The sequence below is a fragment of the Nipponia nippon genome, unplaced genomic scaffold (assembly GCF_047370975.1).
Source record: "Nipponia nippon isolate SJK-2023a ecotype South Korea unplaced genomic scaffold, ASM4737097v1 scaffold_3, whole genome shotgun sequence".
NCBI classification, from domain to species: Eukaryota; Metazoa; Chordata; class Aves; order Pelecaniformes; family Threskiornithidae; genus Nipponia; species Nipponia nippon.
Genome location: NW_028262347.1, coordinates 109,276,976 through 109,299,250, shown reverse-complemented (window position 1 = coordinate 109,299,250; position 22,275 = coordinate 109,276,976). Strand labels below are relative to the sequence as shown.

Below are 22,275 nucleotides of genomic sequence, written 5' to 3'. Positions count from 1 at the left end.
GAAGGCAGTTCATCTGAATAAGCAATAGTAGAAAATACTATTTAGTCATTATGGGGACAAATTACATCCACCTGGAATAAAACTATAATGCAGTTACAGGCACGAAATGGTGCTTAGCACTTCACCATATCCTGGCCTTCCTATAGGGTTTGCGGCAAACATAGCATAAAACAAAATAGAAACATTTTCTATAAATGCTCACAGTCATATTCTGTAAACACAAGTTATAACAAATTTAATAGTGACAGAGTCAATACAGATTAGGAATGTTCACCATTCTTAAACACCATATACATTATGAATATATATACTGTATATTTTCAACTGATTCCATTCTCAGGCTCACCGTATTAACACAATCGTAACATGTTTTATTAATTTATATGAAAAATACTTCACTAAGAAAGTAGACAAACTGCACAGAAATAGTACAAGTGTCATGTGCATAGCAATATAGCTTAAAGCATTCACATATGGCTTTGTTTAAATGAAACTATTGGGGAAATGGCCCTGTATAGACCTATGGTTACACAGTTGACATAATGTAAACTGCTTCACATCTTTTAGGCACTTGCTAACAATAGTGTTCAATCCCTGAAAAACAAAATCAAGAGCCAACAAGTGAAAACAACAAAAATCCCAGGATAACAGCTGTGTGTAGTTGAAAAAATTTTAAGAATTGGTTTTAGTAGTGCATGCACAGAACTGAAAAATTAGGGGGGGGATAATTTCTGTGCAAGAATTATACCAAATAACTGAAAAGTATAAAAATATTTACATGTTTAGGTTTTTTTTAAATATGTACAGAACAAAAGCCCTGAAGAGTCATTCTATAGAATAAAAATATAGGACATGATAGTAGTAACAAAAAATAATATATATTTTTATGGAATTGTATTTGCAGTTAGTTACAAGTTATCTAAACCACAAAGCTCCTTGATCTATCTCAAAGCTTGATGGCATTGGAGAATCTGCTCTTCCTTTTAAAATATAAGCACTTTGCATCATTTTTGAACTTCAGTTACAATACTGAAATACAAAACCACTTGTGTATCCTAATTCAATTGATTCTCTTTTAAAAAAACTGTAATGTATGATATTTAAGTTTTATTTTCTTCACCAGTCATCATTACATTAATGAATTCCAATCTCGAGTAGCCTCCATCAGATGCCTCTGTCCATGTCCTACCCAATTATCCTGATTGTCAAATACTCTACCGCAAAACCAGCAACTAAACTTAGCTTTTAAGGTATTATCAGAGGTAGTTTTCACAATCTGATAATTGTTTTTGCTAGTCTTTTTCAGTGTCAATTTTAAGACAAATCTTTCTTTTACAGGGCTAATAGGTTTTATTGTCCTGTGCCTCTTTAGAGAAAGATCATCAGTAGTTACGTCCAAAGGATTGCAGAAGGCTGGCTGCAGAAGCGCTTCAATAGTTCTTTTTGACAATGAAACCTTAAGAACATGTCCCTTAAATTTAGCAATGGTTTTCATTACATTTACAACTTCTGGAACATCTGCATCAGGATGGTTAAGCACAACAACTGGTTGATTTCTCCGAGGGCATTTTACAAGCTGTTTAGAATTAAAAGGAAGTAATTTCAAAGTCCTCACAGTTTCTTTTGATGCCCTCGGTTTGTAAGGGCCACCTGATTCACTAATAACTTCAGCTTGATTCTTTTCCTTACACTTTCTGTGCAACATTACTTTCTTTCTTGGAGGTTCTGGGCAATTATCCTTCCTTTTCCGTTTGAAATTCTTATTTCTTTGCACACCCACAGTTTCTGAACTTTTAGACGCAGTTTGTTTTAAACGAGGTTTTACTTTTGCAGTTCTGTTTCGAGTGCTCCATGTGGACTTCTGACTACCAAAGTTATTCCTGTGGTTAGCAGTTATTACTTGCTTACTCTCGATAGAACCTTTTTGCAACCGTGTCCCTGCAGACTTAGTAGAATAAACAGGTTCTACAGGAGGAACACAACATGCTGGATTAGAGCTTGCCAAAGAGGCATTTGCTGGCATTAACCTACCTGGTAAGATTAAGGCATCATTAGAAGTAAGATTAGTTTGTTTCTGTGCTAGTGCAGGAGTAAGGGACTGCAAGTTATCCAACTGTAGTGAGGGCACTGAGTTGCTTACTGACTGAGTGGTATCAGCCAGTGTATCTGAAGTAGAAGTCTTAATTTTCAGCAAAAGCTTTTGTTGCATGGCTCCAGTTTTCTTTGGTTGACAATTTTGATAATGAGCATTATCCTGAAAAACACTATGTTTATGAACTACAGGCTTGTTTGGTGTCATACATTTCAGAAAAACTGCCTGCTGTCCATCAGGCAAAAGTGCATAAACATGTTGTTTCCGTTTTATTTCCTGTTGGTTTACTGACTCCAAGGAACCAAAGACAGCATCCTGATGCTCTGATAACACCTTCAGAGAAGAAATTCCTTTCACAGATGACTCCGATGAGTTTGTAATTACCAGAGGTCCTTTGAATGGCATGCTATTCAATGAGTCATTTGCCGTACTACATGCTCTCCTATTACAGGAACTTCTTACACTTCTGAAACTGTCATTTTTCCCCTCCACTTTTGAAGCTGGTATGGTTATTTTACCATATTCTCTGGATGCAACTCTCCCTAAAACCTGAGAACTATCACTAGGGACATTTGCAACTGTTCCAATTGCCCCACTAAAAGTCAAAATCATTCCAGGTCCTTTATTTAAAACAAAGGATGCAGGTACACCTTTAGTAATATGCCCATCTGACAAACTGGTCGACGGAAGAGATTTTCCTGAAACCACCTGTAGTCCGGGCTGGTTAGCAAGGTGCAAAGGAACAAAAAATCCTGATGGAGGGGACTGAACTAGAAGGGTTTTCTTCTGTTCCTGAAGAACTGGCGAAAAGCTACTAGGATTTTGGGTTGTAGACAGCATTTTATCTTTTACTAACTGCTGTGTTATGATTGCATCTGTATGAGTTTTTAGCAACGTACCAACACCTGGCGTTCTGGATAATTTATCCATTCCTTGTGAATCAAATGATCTTCTGGATGTCTGTCTTTCTCTCCCACAATGTGTACCTTCATTTGTGCTACATCTTGTGTTCAACTCTCTCTTATATAAATGAAAGCCTACATTAGTAGGAGGCCTCTGAAAATCACAGGCAGTTGCTGAGCTTTTTAAATGCGTAAAGGCTTTATTCCCTGTCTCATGACTAGAAAGCAGCTTGTCAGAATGAAGTTTTACACAGTTATTTGACTTGCTGTGGGATTCTTGCTGAGTAGTTGCTTTCACTTTTAACACATCTTGCAGTAACTGGTTTATTTCAGGCGATAAATAATTAGCTGCCTGTTCACTCTGCAATGAGAAAACAGATGTGATTTTAGGCATTAAGACCGAGTTAACACAATCAGAGGCATTTTCTTGGAATTTCTCAGCTATGTTCTCAAAGCCTTGATGTACGTTAGCATCCAAATACTGCTGACCATTATGCTGGTCCTCCATAAAACACTCGTTGTCAACAATACATTTAGACTGGCTTCTAGAAGACACGAATTTACTCTTAGTGTTTGTGCGTCCATAAGTTTTATTAATATTTGATTGAGCCGATACAACCTTCTCTGGTTTTACGCCTTTCATCGAGTCTGAGTATGAAGATGCAGATTCAGTTCTTCTACTATTTTGAAAAGAAACTGTTTTGCTAGATAAAAATTCTTTATATCTGTCATCTGTTGACATCCAAATGCTACATGGATTATCTGAAGTGTCCATTTTGGAATAGTTATGAAAAGACAGCAACCCTTCATTAGAAGAATCCACTGAAGTTGAATAATAGAGATTATTAGTTCCATTACTATTATTCAGGCCACCATTTTGTATTTTCAGTTCAGGAAAGAAGGACATTTTCATAGGGTCATAGTGAAGCGTATTTGTAATAGTGGGTGGCAATACCTGAGGCTGACTTGGAGGACTATAGCTTCCCCATGAGATATTACTTCGAGTTCCAACTTTTGTCACCTCATCGTATGGAGGTACAGTTGAGCCCAACTTCATTGGCAAATAATTCGAACTTTTTCCTACAGCTACATTAGAAGGTGCTACAGTTTGAGAAACACTCCTACCATACAATAAGGAGTTATTTTGTTTTTCCACTTTCATTTTTCCTGAATGAGGAGCAGAACAAGAAAATGGAGGGGAGGTTAATGGGTGAACAGAATTGTTCTTTAAGGTTGACTGATCAGTTACATGTGGTATAGCACCTGAAGACAAGCCACAGGGATCAGCAGTCTGTAGCAAAGGAGTTGTAGAACCATCTTTAATAGGATCAGCTTTCTGACCCAACAAATGTAAGTTTTGCTTACTTGTAGGTAACAATTTTATAACAATATGTTGTTTTCCATCCACCATTTTAAATCCCATAAATTTAGCACTGTAATTTGCTGGAACAGATATTTTATTGTTTTTGACCATCAATACTGTTGGCCCTTGAACAGCATTTTTCAATAATCCCAGGCCGTAACTTGTTCCATCATCTGCTTTATTGTATTGTGCAGTAGTAGCAGAGAGCATTCCGCCTGTGAAATTATGCTTTTCTGTGTATGTAATTTGATCTTTTTCTTTGTTTGCTTCCACATCTCTCACATGCTGGTTCAGCTCCTCAGGTTTTGTTTGAATTTTATTCACGCTTCTTAGCACTTGTGCATTTTTTTCTCCAGTTTCGTCACCTCCACTGCTTATTTTTTTCCGTCTCCAGAGTGCTTTTTTCGATGCTCCCATTCTATACCTTCTTAACACAAGCTTCAGTCCTGCTGGAGTCTTCACTATTCTTTTTTCACATTTATCCTTTTCCAGTTTTTCTTTTGCATATAAGTGGTCTCTATGCAAAGCTATGATGTGTTTTAAAAGATAATCTTTCCGTGGTGTGCTGTAACTGCAGTACTGACAACCAAAAGGAAACATACTGGTATGAACAAGAAGATGTTTCTGGAACTCCTCTTTTGTAAAGCTTATGTGATGGCATTTTCCACATTTATATGGAATCTCATTATGCCTGTGAATGTGCTGAACAAATGTGCCCACATCCTGGGTAGAAAACCCACATTTTTCACATTGAAAGTGACCATTTACACAATGCTTTGATGTGAAGTGTTTTGTCAATTCCAACAAAGTGTACATATGCTCATCATTACAGAGCTCACATTTGACTAAAGTGCTACGATGGGTGCGTCTATGCTGTTTAAATGACTGAAAGTCATTAGCTGAGAAGTTACACATCTCACAAGGATACAAAGGCAACTCGCCATAGTGTAACAGCTGAAAATGTTTCTGTAGATCATTCGGGCTGTATCTAACGTTATCCTTACACTTTGTACAAGTGAAATTCAGTATCTTTGCTGTAGTTTTCAACCCTTCTTCAAATTGCACTTCTGGTTTATTTTGCAAGTGGCTTCCCTCTGAACAATTGGGATTGCTTTCGTTTATTTTCTCTAGACTTAAGGACTTCCTTGCAGTTTGCTGTTTACACTGAAAGAGTTTTCTAAATCTATCAACTTCATGTTTCAATAATACTTCATTTGGAATGTTCACCTTGGGTAAATCAATTTTCACATTTTTTAGTTCATAAGAGAGATTGACATCTAAAATTGCTGGTTGAGTCATCATACTTAAAGGATCATTCACCAGTGCTTTTTCCAAAGTAGTATCTGTAGAAAAATTCTTCGCAGCATTGCGTTTTAACAAATTAATTTGTTTTTTATCAGGAAAAAACTGTTCCTTTTCAGATGGCATGATTTTAGGTTTTCCTTTTCTTTAAGTGAATTCTTGAGACTAGTCTTAGTTCCTGCAGCAAACAAGACTGCTGCACCAAGTTATTCTCAAGGTTCTAGAACTTCCCCATTTTATTCTCCTGAAATCAGAAAACAAAGCAAATATTACATTTAAAACTAATGCAGTTAGAACACTCATTACAATTCATTAATAAATACATGCCGATCTTGGAAGTTGACGATTTTTATAATAGCATTTGAGAGAAAAAAGGATGAGGCAAAAATATGATACATTACACTGTAACCTTTTTTGTTTGTTTGTGTTTGAGGGTTTGTTTGTTTGTTGTTTTTTCCCACCAAAAACATGTAAATCTTGAAAAATAAGCTTTAAAGGACAACATCTATTGAAAGATGAAAACATTAAAATTCCATGCCATCAAATATTGTTTTTTTCCCACCGGGACAGTCTGTAAGCATGAGAAATCCCAAGAGCTGCTTATTTAAAATGAAGCTAGCATTTATTACTTTTTCAGGATTTCAAGCAAATATAATCACAGTACCTCCTCTGTGACATAGATCCCTAACTGAACCTAGCTGACGTACTAAAAACAAGTCAAATTCAGCAGGAGTTGATATTTTAGTTACTCAAGTCTGTTACTCTTTTAATAGCTAACTATTGTGCTTAAAAAGAAAAGAAAATTAAAAAAAAAAAAAATCAAAAACTGACAAAAAGACTTACTTCACTAATGGAGACATTACCTTTATCAACACCAAAAAACCCACCACACTCATCTACAATTAATTTTTCGCATGCTTACCTTTAGTATTGCACAAGTCTGAAGTAGTCAACAGATAAAAGTTAACTTTGGTTTCTCACAATATTTTCCTGGGTATAGGTTAATCTTTTCAGAACAAGAGCATGACTTATAACAGTAGTCATCTATGGATTAAGAGGCTCAAAAAGGTATGGTCAGCATCATTGTCTCACTACAGACTTAATGTCAGTGTTTCCATAGACAGGCTGCACTGACAATTTATAGCAGCTCAAGTCTATGCTTGAACAACACTCTCACATGTCAACATAAAATCAGCAGAAATGGAATAGCAGTGAAAATCATTTGGATTTTAAAAAGTGAAACTGAAAAGGAACAAGAACTGTTTCTTCGCTAGTATATAACGCTTTTTATGAAAAACTTTTTCCATAGCAGAAGCCATAGCATCACTTTCTTTTTTACTAGCAAAAGTCAGTAAAGTATTGGCTGAAATCTGATCAGCAGCTCTTTCTCCGCTATTCCCCTGCCCACCCTGAAGCAATGGACTTGGAACTCATTAGATCATCCTACTTATTCACATTCAAACTGAAAGAACGATCACATCCTCTCCCTGATTGTGATGAAGTGCAAGAGCTGCTTCTAGAGCTCCAGGCCATCACAAGCATCACCACTAAGGTCTTCCAAATATTTTCCCATAGTCCTGCAAGAAGGAATTATCTAGCATTAAACATATAAATACCTGACAAAGAAAATGGAGACTGAAAAATTTTCAAGGCCATGTTCATGTATCACATAGCAAGAAAAGCAAAACACTTTTTTTTTTTGTTGAGCATATGCTTTATTGCATTCCTTTGGAAGAGATATTACCATTTCTGCACAATTTTTGAAAACAATAAGCAAAACAGACTTTGACATTTTATACAGACTCCAATATCAAATAAATTCCATTAATTGTGTTCTTCAGCTATGAGACCTGCAAGATTTCAACTATACATTTGACATTCAAAAAACAAAAAAAAAACCCACAAACCACAGACACATGCACACACACTCCCTCCTTGGGAGTCTTTCCAAACTAACACACTTTAGGTACTGGATTTTTTTTTATTTTTTTAATTTTTTTTTTACTTTTTTTAAAGTCAACAATACAGTTCTCATCTTCCACACAGGAGATTAATGCATGGGATATTACTCTACTTTGAGCCTTCAGAAGAGAACAACTCATCTACATTACACTCCATTTTCACCAAGAAAGTACTGTATTGTAACGCTTTCTCTTGTCAATGGTAAATCCCTTATTGGAACAGGAGCAAGCTGAACTCCCACATAAAGAATAAGTAACTAAAAATGACTTGGACTTGTTTGCTGAAGAACTCTTTTAATATACAGATGCAACACACAAAGATTACAAGTTGCATGATGCAATACATCATCCTGATGGCAGCTGCCTACCATTCAGATTAAAATGCTGTACTGTCAAATACTGAAACCTGAAATATGTGTGCAATTAACACTATAAAAATCAGAAGTGGATGCAGTATGCTGCAGAGAACAAGTCTCAGGCTTTTACCATGGGGCCAATATGCTCGTCAATCGGGCACCATTTCACTAACTGGATAAAACATTGGTATTTGGCAAAGAGTCCCAGCTTGGTATATTCAAACCTGATTTGAAATCTCCTTTAACTAATTAACCACACAAATTACAGTTTTGCTTTGTTATTATTGGGTAGCATACAACTATTAACAAGCACCTGCAGCACAATAAATAAAAATATTTACTTAGAAACAACCAACTAGTTAAAAAAAAAAACAAACAAACCAACAATCCCAGGGATCTTTAAATGTACATTATCAAAGAAGAAGTCAGACTTACACATTAAGAAAAGACTTGACATCAGTTCTTCAACAGCCTTTTTAACATTTTTCCACACACATAGAAGAGGTAAATATGCGAGACTCAGAAAAGGCCACAGTCAGGAGGAATAGTGAAAAAAGGTCTGGAAACAAAAGAAAAGATATTTTAAAAGGTGTAAATACAAGCATAACTGAAAGAATAAGCTGAAAAGCAGAAATCAGTCACAATTTTACATTGCGTGCATTTTTAAAACATTGAAGACAGAAAAACTGTAAATATGTACCATGTTCTCTCCCAAAGAACACCATCAAATACAATACAAATTCTAAATTAATGAGTGGGATTAAAAATTGCTAGCAAACTCCTCCTAACAAGGCCTATTTTAACCTTAGCTTTGTCACTACTTCTCAGGCATTCATTACTGGTAAGCATAAACATATGATAACTTAAAAACAAGACAGAAAGCGGTAAGTGGTACCTCAGTCCACCAAATTTTAACTTGAACTCAAAGAAACTTATCTTTTGTTAAGTAAAAATTGTAATAAATTCTATAACAAAGACCTAATTATGATTTTCTAGAAAGTTTTGCAAAAGCCTGGGGGGGAGGGAGGTGGAACATTACATTCACAATATTTGAACCAAGTAAGAGTAGATTATAAAGCAGACATAATGAATACAAACCCTGAAAATACATAAGCATGCGCCAAAGTTAACTCTCATGGGAAAAAAAGAAAAAAAAAAAAAAACACTAAGCATAAGCATAGAGTAACCACTCTAAGCCTCAATTTTCTTCCCCCCCAAAGTGCTCCAATATGTCAGTATTAAAAAAAAGTACACATGGAGAAAAAAAGTTTCAGCTATATACTTTAATCTAGTGAGAAATGACAGTTAGGAGTAAGACACTCCTAAGTTAGGTACCTTTTACAGTTTTTCCATTTAGAACAAAAAATTTCAAAACACATTTCCAGGCAGGTAGTATTTTCAAGATTTCTGTAAAAACTGTTTACACTCATTTAAATTTTACTAAAAAAACCCCTATGCTAAAGTATTTTCCATGCTTGGTCCCATCCCACATGCGTCTGCAAATCTATAGTGCCTTCATCTCTACAAAGATCTGGACACATGCAGGAACTTACAGAACTAGATCTTCAGGAACCCACAGAGCTATGGCTTCTAGCGATCAGATACAATCTGACACAGCAAAACGCTGCTTTCGTAAAAATAAAACGTAAAAAAAAAAAAAAAATTCCAGATCACTCTCAAAGCTAACAAACGCATACACCCATGCCACACCGCAAACTTGCCATTTACGAGAGCAGCAGCTCGATGCTCCAGTGACACACGGCCACCGCCAACGTACCTGCAAAGAGCCACCGTCTCAGCCCACGCTTGCCACGCCGGGGGGACGCTCCCGCTTCCCCGCTCGGGGCTCCCGGCACCACCGTTAATAAACAGCGGTCCCACAGGGCGCTGCCGGGGCTCAGCGAGGAGCAGGGCCAGGGCTGACCGCCGTCCCCGGGACGAGGAGGCAGGGAACAGCAGGGACGAAACTCGAAGTGGTCGGTGGCGCCGGCCGGGCGGGGGTCGGGGGAGCCCCCGGGGCTGCCACCGCCTCAGGGCCGCGCCGTGGGCTCCACCCGACGGCGGCGACAGCGCGGGGCGCTCCTCAAAATTGAGCCGGGGGCGAGTGGGGCGACCGCCCTCCCGAGCTCCTCCTTGGGAGCCACCCGGCTCCCCGGGCGGCCCCGGTGGGCAGCGCTGCCCCCGCCCCGCCGGGCCGCCAGCCGCGGGGCGCCCACGCAGCCCCGGGGGGCGCCGCGCTGCCCGCGACGCCTCGCCTGGCCCCGCGCAGCCCGGCGGAGGGATACGGCGCCACAGGCGGCCCCGGCGCCGGCCATGAGGCATCGTCGCCCGCTCCCCGCCGCGGCCGCGAGCTGCCCGCCGTCCCCGGCCGCTCCGCCGCCAGCCCCGGCCGCCCCGCGAACTTCCCGCGGCCAGAGGGGGCGGGGGGCGCGGGACTATTTGACGGCGCACCCCTACCACGGGGCGGCTTCCAGCCCCGCCGGGGCTCCCACCTCCTGCCCGCTCCTTGGCGCCGCGGCCCGCGCCGGGCCGCCCCCTCCCGCATAGCGCGGGGACCCCCCCTTCCCCGCCCGGCGCCGCACGCGCGGTTACCTCGCCCCTCTCCATAGCCCGGCGAGTCGCTGTTGGCGGCCATAACAGTTTCCATCCGGGAACTGTGGGGCTGCGAGCCCGGCGGTGGGGGCGGCCGCGGCGGAGGGATACGCGTTCACCTGGGGAGACGGACGGCGGCCGACGAGGCCCAGGGCGGGGGCGTGCTTGGGCTGGCGGGAGGGGTGGGGCGCCACAGCCCCCCGGCGGACGGGCGGCTGCCCCGCGGGGCCGGCCCCGCTGTGGGCGCGGCGGCGGCACCGGCGGCCCCCGCTGCCTGCCTTCTCCTGCCCCTCCTTGGATGGGGCCGCGGGGGTTGGGGGCGGGAGGGAAGCACAATGCCGGGCCGCCCGGCGGGAGGGCCGAGGCCTCCCGCACCTCTTCCTCGGGGCCGCCGCGGCCGGGCGCCGGCCGAAGGCCTACCGCCTCCTGCCGGACGGCCCCGCCGGGCCCCGGCCATATGGCACGGCCATAGGTACAGCCTGGCCGCACGGCTCATCCATACCTTTCCGTGGTTTTGTGCTTCCCTCCGCCCAAGGGTGTGTGCGGTCCCATGGCCTCTAATGGCCCTGTGCAGGGAGAGCTGATGGCCCATCATGGAGCCCCCAGAAAGGTCCGTGCCTGGGCTGTTTGCGGCCCACGCTAGACAAGGTTTTGTTGAGCTGTGTAGACGCAATCTATAAAGGGGTATCTACAGAAGATGGCAGCAATGAAAGCATACAGAATGTTAAACATAGATGAGATGAGTTGGTATGTTTCCATATGCTCCAAATAACACAAAAAGCTGAAAATCGCTACAAAACAAATGTTTGCCTTGTTAGACACACAATAGCATTGCTGCTTACAAGGGGGATAAACTACGCTTGTTAGTAGTAGCATGCTCTGGACATTTGTGCTAAGTTTTAATGCGCATGGAAGATGACCAAAAGCAAGATCATCAACGAGTGTGAAGGCACATGAGAAATAGGAAATTCAGGTGTACCATGGCCATAAAGTGGCAAACGCCCATGGCAGAAATAGCCTGTAAAGGTGAACTGTGAGTGAAGAGGTCACTGAAAAGGAAAGCCTTTCTCCACTTAGGAAATAGCATTTGGAAACGAAAAGCGAAGAGGAGAAAGGTTTAGGTTCCCAAAGGAAAAAGCTTAAACTGATGTCAAATGAGCAAATTGTCAGCAATTCAGCTAAATTTTTCTCCAGAAGGGTTGTCACATCTTACTAGTTGCAGCAAAGTTTAAGAAATACACTTTTTAGTTACGATTAAGTTGAGAACAAGGAGGAATGTTGCTGTCTTTGAGTGTGTATGTGCATGTAATATGGATCCATTTAACATGAACATATTTTTAATTCCTCATTCAAACTGACATCACTTATTTCCCTTGTGTCCTGGACTGTAAAAGAAAATGAATAGAAACCATTTTGGGGTGGGTTTTTTTGGCGCTAAAGAATATCTTCAGGAATAGGATTATATCATCGATGGTTCTACTACACCCAAATGAAATAATCTGTGCCAAAAGCAAGCAGAGAAATGTACTGGTGATTTCAATGCAAATCTTCACATTCTTCTGGCCTCTAATTCATTACATTTTTCTAAGCCGTCAGAAATGGAGTTTGCAAATATGTGCCCACAGTGTTTTGGAGGATCTGAAAAATAACTACAACTGAAGAAAAAAAAAGAGAAACAGCATAGTTCTGGCTGCAGCCCTAAAGTCAGAAAAGATAACGGAAAAGAATTATTCATGAAAGTCATCAGTCTAACAAGCAGCTACAGTATCAAATTTGTTAGAATGCTAGTATTCCTAATCTGAAATTAAAATGTACATGGTATTGTCAACTGTTCATCCCAACAAATTTGCTTATAAAAATACAAACAAATATTTTATCTGTAGCGTATCACTTCATAATTCAAATTTAGAACGCATATGGATGTCAAGCACAAGAGAGAAAAAGAAAACTCGTGAGATAACACCAACAAGGGAAAGAAAGAAGAAAGGCTAACATCTAATTTATCATATACATTGAGATTCTTTGCAGCACAGGAGGGATCAAAAATGAATACATCAAAACACATGCTTGTAACAATAAATTTACATTGGGATTAAGATTTGTGTAGGAATATATGGAAAAAAGAAAGGTGGCAATCAGATGAAAAATTACAACAATGGGCAAGCCCACCAAAGATTGACATTATATAATAGCTTCTCCCAAAATTAGTAAAAGAGCTCTTTAGTCATGACAGTCAGCATCCCCAAAAATGCTCCCCAAAATTTCTAAGTCATGGTCTACGACCTTCCCATTTTACAGGAGTACTAGGAACCCATTATAAGCTGAGATGAGAGGCTGCTTCAAAGATCTTTTTGAATCCACACGCTCACCACTGAAGAGATGATCAATGAATGCTACAACTGGCATCCTACCATGCTTAGAATAGAGACTAAACCAAAAGCCATCAAGGAAACCCAAGTGAGACCAAAGTCTTCTCCAGTGTTTCAGAAGTGAGTGCACAGAGAGAGCATACACGTTTTCTGAGTATCCTGATGCCGGCAGTTGAACCTCATGTGGCATCAGGCATGAATTATGACAGGTGTGAATGCAAACTTAGATATTTTTAAGTACTTTCATGTTATCCTTAGAAGGTGATTTTTTTAAAGTAGCATCAGGCACTGTCGTAGTTCAAGGATCAATGAATGCTGCATGAGGACTAGAATATCTTTGTATTCTTTTTCGTGAAGACAGAGATCACACATGATGCATCCGAATAGGCATGATATGTACACATCACTGTTAAATTAGCAAATTCTTAAAAAGTAAGGACTGAATCCACATAATACTCTACTCCTTCATTCTTTTTCAGAAAATAAATTGCATTTGGTCCACTTTACTATTCGTGATCCTGTGAAAAAGATGTCCAGCCACAAGACAGTCTATGTACTGTGAAACATGAAATATCCCACAGCAGTTTTTACTTTTCACGCAAAAAAAAATTGCTCTGACGTCTGCAGTCAGGTCTTTTTCCTGAGCATTGGCTATTGTCTCCAGAAACATATGTAAGCCATGTAGTATTTTGGAAGCTTTAAAGGTATTTGTACTCTTCCAGTGCGCATTACATCACAATTATTCTGTGCGTCTGAAATAGCAAACAATGACAGGACTTCCCATTACATATGTCATTAGCATTAGTCTGTTATAAATTGGTCAGGCAATTAGGTGCAAATAAGTAGCCTTCATAAGGCGATTTTTATTATTGTTGCTATTAGTTCTGTGTATGTGATGTTTTAAAATTGAAAACTCAGTGCTTTCCTCAAATACATGGGTGTCTCACAAACAACAGGAGTACTGCATCCCTCGTTTCAATCAGATACCCAGTTTATTTATGGGTAGCGGAATGCGTTGGATCAATTTATTGCATAATCTGCTGGACTATCAGAAATTACTTACATCAGAAATAAATCCACACCAAATAATTGGGGCTGACTTAAGGATTTCCTCAGAAATACTCTGAAAAAAAGAAGATAATTCAATTTTCAGAAGTCTATGCCGAGGCAAATACCAAGCACAGATCACCAAATGAAGCTGAGGAACTCTTCATTTTTTAAAGAGAACCACTTCTTTTTAAAGTGAGGTTGCTCATGCATTTGCCTGAAATCATTGAATTTGGTCACAGATGTGAAAGAGCTTCTTTTAAGAGTTAGCAACAATAATGAAGTGTTACTGCTACTGTGGTCCATATTTGAATTACAAAGTGGAAACACTTGGCTAAAAGTGAAAACATTATTTCATTCAGATTTTCACATTTGTTGGTATGTGTAGGAAAATAGCCAGATCTCAAAAACTTTTTTGATCTATGACAATTTTTAGTCTTGGTTCCCTCCCATTTTTGGTTCAATCTAACATGAATGTAAATCAGTTTCTCTTTCTACAGACATTACCAACGCTGCTGTTTTCATTTGAACTTCCTGCAATTTTAACAATCATGGTTTAGATAGCTCTGAGTCTGACTGGCACTGTGAAACCCACAAAGAAACTAAATTATTGACTTCTTTCACTATTGCAGTATCACTGTAGATGTGCAGATAAATCCATAATGAGAATTCAGTGATGTCCTGATATTAATAATGATACCATTAGGTGTCAGCATTAATACTGCTATGTTTATAAGACAATGTATTGTGAAAAGGAAGCCTTGCCATTATGCTTTCCTACTGTTTTAACCAATGAAACAAAACCAGGCTATTTACCATTAAAAAATAGGGATTAAAAGAAATTAAGATGTTTATTTTACCTCCCTGACAGTTATCTATAGGCGACTGTACATTGCAAAATATTTGATCATCAAAGCCAATAATCTAGTGTATGAGAAACCGGTTTCTCATAAAAAGGCAATTTTCTTATTTTCACAGTGTACTGACATTTTATCTTAGAGAAGGAAATATGGAACTTCTCTTAGAGTCATGAAGCAGCTCGTTCATACAAGAATTGTTTCAAGTACACTGTACTTTATGAAAATAATGAACTCTGCCTAGCCAATGTATTATTTATTTTAGTGACAAGCACAGTGTGGAGCTTTTTGTAAGCAGATCGGTGTGGAAATAATAGATTTGAAGAATGAACTCAAAAGGCTCCACCAAAAAGCTTTTATGTAAGAATGCATTAGTAAAAAAGAATAATACAAGAAAGACAAGTTAGCACCTTTAACGAGTGAACTGGTATGGAACAGAATAGAATGGATGTATTTTCTTTGAACCCTCCATTTTCATTATGTTGTTTATCTGTAAGATTACACTTTCTATTTACTGGTCATTACAAGAATTTGAAACAACCATCTAGCTGTAAGATTACTTAACTCAGGCTTTTTGTTGGTGTCAGAACAGATCTTTCCTATCTAATTCCTATGAACCAGATAATCTTCAAAGAAATAGCAGAGGCATCTCACTTCTTTTTTGCTTTTAGTTCAAAGACTGTCCTCCTAAGCAGTTGGCCTACTGATGCCAAGCAAGATCTGTCAATTCCTGATCATAATTTTCCTTCATCTAAGTATGCTTAGTCCATGGTTCCTTCCTCCATGGATTTCCAGCCTCTGCTAACTGTGATATTGCCCGCCCAGTTGTACCGTGAAGAGAGACATATCTTTTGCTATACTTTTAATGAACATATTCAGAACTTGCTGTCATCTGGAAAAACAGATAATCATTGGAGCTGTTCTGGTGATACTAAGTAGTAGCTGGTACTGCCAAGCAGTACATAAGAATATCGTTTATAATCTCATTACAGACAAGCCAGGAAAGAAATATCAATGGATTACATTTTATAAAATACATATTTAACAAATATATTAAATGCTGAAATAGACAAATGCGTAAGATTAAGTTTTACTTACTGTTACTAAAAGCCACAAAGTGATTCAGAATTTTATCTGCCATAAATAAGGAATGATGTAGCCCACGTCATAAGAAAAATATTAGAAACAGGAACTCTTCCAGAAAATCTGTAGAGCCAATAGATGAGCAAGGTATAAAACGAGCACTTAGAAGATCAAACCGCAGGAGAAAACCAAAATGAATTATTTGCATCCGTAAGAACAGACTTGTGGCAGTTTCTGCATTAGAACTCTTCTTTATGGAATATGTGTAAGAGACACTCTTAAATTGCCTCAACGTGCTGGTAGAAAAGGTTATAGAACAACCAAATGAATGGTAACAAACTCAGTAAGACCAGAACTAGGAGTTATAATGGAATAAAGAACGAAATGGCTGCACGATGATGTCTGAGGTGTAACTTTTCAATTAAAACCGATGTGGTTGGCATATGGGACCCCAATTTTTACAGGATTTATGAGGTGAACCAAAGAGCTATTAACTAATAAGTTTTATGTCCATATAGAGCCAACTGATAGAAATTCTAAAAAAAAAAAAGGCGTAGAATACATGAATATATGGATTTATTATATTGTATTTTGGAATGTAAAGTTGATTTTCTTAGAAGTTACCAGGAAGTCCCACAAAATTCTCTGTTAAGGCCTGCACTGCTCAGTATATTCATGGAGCGGAAGGGTGAAATAGCACGATGACAAAGACTGAATTCACAAAGTTGTTAAAGTCACAATTTTCTGCAAAGAGCTGCAAACAGTGTTCATGGTGCTGAAGAACTGGGCAATAAACTGTAAGATGAAATTCAGTACAATATCAAGTAATATACATAAGGAAAAGCAATAGTAATTTTGTATAGAAAATTATGGGCTCCAAAATGACTAATACCACCCAGAAAAAGTATCTTTGAGGTGTGATAGGCATTGATAAGAGAACAGCGTCTGTAAAAAAGTAGTAGCGTCTGTAAAAAAAAGTTTTGTTCTCTACCCTTGAAAAAGAGTAGCAATCAAAGCAGTAAACATCACGGTGCTGCTACATAAGTCCTGGCTATGGATGTATCTTCCATACTGTATGCAGTTCTGGCTTCTCTTTCTCAATCTGGATATCACAAACGCAGAAGAGTTACAAAGAAGGAACTGAAATGCATGGAATCACTTTAGTAGAAGGATGAAGAAACTCAGACTTTTCAGCCATGAGAAGGGATAACTTAAGAGCTGACATGATAGAAGTGATATGAAGGAGGTGAGCAAAGGATGACTGCTCACCATTTCTTAAAGGAATTAGAAGGCATAAAATTAAGTATCAAGAGGCCAGTTCAAAACAAATAAATGGGCTGCTATGTGCAATTAAGGGTTAAATCAGGGAACATACTCTCACAAGAAATGAAGGATAACAAGAATTTACAGGAGCTTGACAAGCTATGAGACAAATTCACAGAAGAAAACACAAATTATTAAAATGAAAGGTACAGCCTCCGAATCAAGATGACCCTGCGCCTCAGATTGCTCTGCAAGCTCAGAAAATAGCAGCATTTGCCCTCCTCTTCTACAGCTCTGTTAGAATCTGCTTTTGGCCAGATGATGCTCTGCTAAATAGACTCTGTACATCAGTTCCCCTTGTTAATTATTTTAATACACCCACCAGATGGACACATCCAGCTAAGAGGCCCTGTTATAACTGGATATCCTGCATACACTTATTCTCAGCATAGCTTTTTCAAGTACAGCTTCCGATCACTTGCATACAAAGAGTCTGTAGTACGAGTGAGGAAACATTCTTAGGAAGTTACTGAGTCTTCTTTGGAAACTTGCGGAGAAAGCATCTCTCTGCCTTCCCATTATGTGAAGTGAGTAAGACACTCTCATATTATTATCATTTGGGCATGGAGGAGTGTTGCCAGACAGCAGATGGAAAAGGCATTCTTAGAAATGCGTAACCAAACTTTTTAAAAAGTTTGTCACTGTATTTACAGCTCTACAACATGTAACTCAATTAGTAATAATCTGCTGAAAGATGAGATTCACCTTCATGAGTAGCTTGCCTTGGTACCAGAACTAGAATTTCTACATATCTATTTCTTGATTAGACGATACTAAAGCCACTGTCCTTAGAGTATGTTTTAGTCTCATGAAAACTAAAGTTTGCATGGTTAAGTGAAGAGCAAATTTGGCTCATAGTAATTTTAGTCTCAATGTATGCAAGTGTCTTCAGCATCGGGAGTAGTCATAGCTGAAACAAGGTCAGGCAAGATAACTTAAAGCAGAAACTAGAGCTGAAAAAGAAAGAGGCAAGAGCTAGGAACCAAGGCCTAACAGATCAAGGGCAGGATTAGGAACTAGCACTCAGTAGGAAGAGGAACTAGGACAAGGTCTAGAAAGCAGAAAATTGGATCAGGATTTTAGACAGGAGGCAACGCTCATGAGCAAGAATCTAGAGCATAATTACAACTAAAAGGCATTAACCCACCCAGAGCATCCTGTCCCATTTCCTGTACATCAAGACAGGTTACACTAATCTGCTGGCTCAGAGGTGAGGCCATTACCCTTTGGAAAACTAGTTATGGCCAGATGACTAAGAGAGAGATGCCTGAACTGTCTGTGGGAGACATCTTGACTTTGCAGCTTTCAGCGACAGCTGAGCTAGCAGGATGTGTTGGGTGACACAAGCATCTTCCTCATCAGCAGACACTAATGGAGGACCCAACACCCTTTTTATCAGTAGTGAAGCCACATGTGAGCAGTGGGCTGGAACATGGTTGCCCAGATGAGATGAGAGGGACTGGCAAACCCAGAAGAGTTTGAATCAGAGCAAATTACAATAATCTGTTAATGCACAGAGATGCTGAGAAAACAAGACAATCCTCAAGCCTTTCTCAAAATGGGGAAGATTTTACTCTTGGTGGCAAACAAACTAGAAACCACACACCATTGCACATACTGTCTTTCTGATGCAACATTACAAAATACATCCTGAGTACTGGTCTTGTTTTGTTTAGCAAGGCGGGTGCTAATTTCCCTTTTGGAAGGTACAGACGCACAAACTGAAATACTTAAAATCACCAAGTTCTTCTATGTCACATCATAAGACATGGCATTATATATTTTATAACACCATAACTTCTGTCCATTTTTGCTTTTATAATAGTTGTGAGTATCTGTCAGTAGAGCCCTCTCACATATTTTACCACCTAGGCACACGTGTCCATACCTGCACACTTCAGGTCAGGTCATTTAACCTTTCTGCTTCAGTTTATCCATCAGTTGGAGTGAAAGTGTATACTCATGAGGGTCCTAAAAGAATTAATTCTTTACAAGACTAATTTGTTCTGCAATGAATGCTATTATATTAGCTTGAAGTATTTCTTTGTCTTGCTCTACAGACCAAGAGCTTTGTACCTTCTTCAATATCTATTAGGAAATTGAGTTTCTTTTTCAAGAACTGGATGACATTTCTAATACAACATGTTTTTCTCATGAATATCAATGTGACTTCCTGCATTTTAACCTTAGGTATGTACATACACTTCAAACCAAAATCTAATGGGAGAAGTAAACAATGTTCAGGTATGAGTGTTTGCTTCCTGTTGAATTCTGTGGAAATTCTCGAAATATCTCTGTGCAGAATTGGACACGACTTGTTTCCTCCCTGCGGCTTAAACAATGACTTCCATTCCAGTCACTGCTGATAAACCTCTCCTAACGAATCCCTACCAACCTTGAATCTAATGGGAAACCAAATTCCTTTCTTTAACTCAGATACCTTTGTACTTTTTTGTACATTTGCTATATCACCACATGCTGAATTTTATCTGGGTCTTCTAGAAATCGCTCTGAAAGAGTCTCCAGCTGATCCAATATCTCATCATGGTATCAAGTTAGACATTGACAGAAATGTCTCCAGTTTTATCCAGTTTTAATCTGTTTCACTGGCTCCCTATGAGGTTTCCAATGGATTCTAAAGCATTATTCTTAGACTAAAATCCAATAATCTATTGGTTTAATATAGTCAACAATTCTTTAATTCTTAATTCTTAAATTCTTAAATCTTTAGCTAGCGGATCCTCTACTGCACTGCAGGTCTGGCAAAGGGAGCAGCACAATGGAAGTTTCTCTGCATAGCCCCACAACTATGTAATTGCATTTAATTATCTGTAATCACACTGCAAATGAGTCCCACTTCCATATTCATTCATCTTTAGCACTTTTGCTGAGATTATTAATATCAAGTGGCAACTTTTGAAGAGTGAAGGTAGAGATCAAACGCCCTTTATACAGGAGTGCAGGCCATGTAGTACTGGGCTAACTTTGAAGTAGGAACCTACCATGGAAAACCCTTCATACACCATCCTCAATCCCTTGATAAGACTCATAGTCTCTTTTTAGCTATTTCAAAAGGTGTATTGGAGACAGCAGGTGCCAGGCTGCCTTTTAATTGTGCCCCGTGGCTTTGGATTTCACTGCCTAATGGCAGCAGATCAGTTACACTATGTTGACGTAGTTTAACAACAGGCTAAATAAAGACATTTTTGTTTTTCTGGCTCCTGAATCCATATGAGATGTGTTAGCTATTATTTTAGTTCTGTGCCCCATGAGGCTTTCCAAGCAGTTCTCTAGACATGCGCATTGTACCCGTTCTTGTTTACAGAAACAGAGCAGACTACTGGTGTGAACATGTTTGTTGGTTTGTAATGAAGTGTCTTTGTATTGGGGAAACTAAGCCTTTAATTAAAACCAGCTGGCACTATAAACTGTTTCATGCTCCATAATACTGACCATGGTTTTCAGTTAGAGAGATGGAAAATCAGGGAGCTTCCTCATCCTAACTAAAAACTCTGTTGCTGGTTTTCCTCTTAAAGATGGAGTACTCCATCCCACACAAGAGATGAGTAAAACAACTGCATTATCACAATTTTTTAGTCCCAAGTGCTGCAGTATTTGCATCACAGAGAGTTTCACAGAAGAGCAAATAAACCATGTGACAGCCGCCTTGTTACTGTTTCCGCATTGCCAGTCAGCCAATTTCTTTGTCTTATAATAAAGGTAAATACAGACTCCAAAAAGTTCAGGAAATATCATGCTCCTCAATAGCGTATGTATTGACAGTTGATAAGGGACAGTGGCCAGATGTGCACATTTTTGAGAAATAAGAGATCAAGAAGAGAAGTACAACATTGCCATTAAAATAATAGTTCCCAGAAGCAAAATCGAGTCTTAATTATTTTCTATTATTTCAGTTATGAGTTAGCTTTGCTAATGCTATTTCATTATCTGCCTTCTCATGAAATCTATTCCCCCAAATTAAGTGAGTTTGCCCATCACATTGTGTTTGTAAATCTGCAAATATGAACTTGTTAGGTATTTGTAGAAAGAGACTACAGTGATTAATAAGGCAAAAGATTAGGAACAAGGACAATCTGGGTCCTAATCCCAGCTGAGCCACTTACGGTGTAACCTTGGGGAAGTTACTTGACCTTCCTGTTTCTCAGCAAACTCTGCTGGAAATTGGATACCAGCTGGACCTCGGAGAATACCAGACACGTCTGCTGAACTCCTCCCAATTAGCAATGTTAGAATAATGGTGAGCAGGCTGGCATTATGATTGTGGGGTGCTATGAACGTAAATACAGTCAAGGATTAATTACCCTCCTTCCCTTTCCTGGCAGGGCTAAACTGATGTTAAAAGGTGGCCTACACACTACACGCCCTGTCCAATTGTTGGCTATATCATAAATGATAATAATGGCGCACGCAAGGCAATTAGACTTAAAAAGGATTCCAGCTGTTCCCTTCCACCCAGCATTCTCCTGCTCTTCCAGCAAGGACATTTATCAGATTATCTGATTAGAAAGATTAGATTTATAGGGCCAGACTCTTAGCTGCATCCATGATGAACTAGCTGCAGTACTTTAATATGGGATCAGTTCTACGCAACTGGAAAAGGCAAGTCCAAGAGTTGGTAATCCCTAAGGTGAAGTATCATTCCGGCCACGTTCACCCCAAACACACCTGCCAATGATCCTGTGCTAGTAACTTTATATCATCAAAGAAATTCCTCATGTCAAGTGAATCCCAGTCTTTTCATGCAACTAGGGGATTTTCCCAAACTGGGTCTAAATTTTCTTCTGTCAGCATTTGTTGCATTATTTATCCAAAAAGAAAAAGAAAGAAAGAAAGAAAAACAAGAAGAAAGGCTCATCCTTTAGTCACTCTGGCAATAAAATGATACAAACCTACATAATCCTCAGACCTCATGGTTCACCGAGGGGAAAACAGTGAGAAGAAAGGTGTGCTTGCGTACGACTGCCATTATATGTGGTTCAGACATGGTTTCATGCAGGTATCAACAAA

At 39.5% G+C, this 22,275-nt stretch overlaps 1 protein-coding gene across 5 annotated transcripts; it reads right to left on the bottom strand.

Annotated features, from left to right (window-relative positions):
* Nucleotides 1-219: 219 nt before the first annotated feature.
* On the bottom strand, nucleotides 220-10,810 carry ZNF518A (zinc finger protein 518A). 5 transcript variants are annotated; one of them, XM_087767453.1, is made up of 4 exons: nucleotides 10,569-10,810; nucleotides 9,698-9,753; nucleotides 8,412-8,535; nucleotides 220-5,903 (listed from the first exon to the last, which is right to left on the bottom strand). In XM_087767453.1, exon 4 carries the CDS (start codon nucleotides 5,783-5,785, stop codon nucleotides 1,130-1,132), a length of 4,656 nt encoding a protein of 1,551 aa, XP_087623579.1. In that variant the 5' UTR covers nucleotides 5,786-5,903; nucleotides 8,412-8,535; nucleotides 9,698-9,753; nucleotides 10,569-10,810; the 3' UTR covers nucleotides 220-1,129. The 5 variants fall into 5 exon arrangements, with proteins under 5 accessions (XP_087623579.1, XP_087623578.1, XP_087623581.1 ...); XM_087767452.1 differs by lacking the exon at nucleotides 9,698-9,753; XM_087767455.1 differs by lacking the exon at nucleotides 10,569-10,810 and having other exon boundaries at nucleotides 9,698-10,557.
* Nucleotides 10,811-22,275: the final 11,465 nt, after the last annotated feature.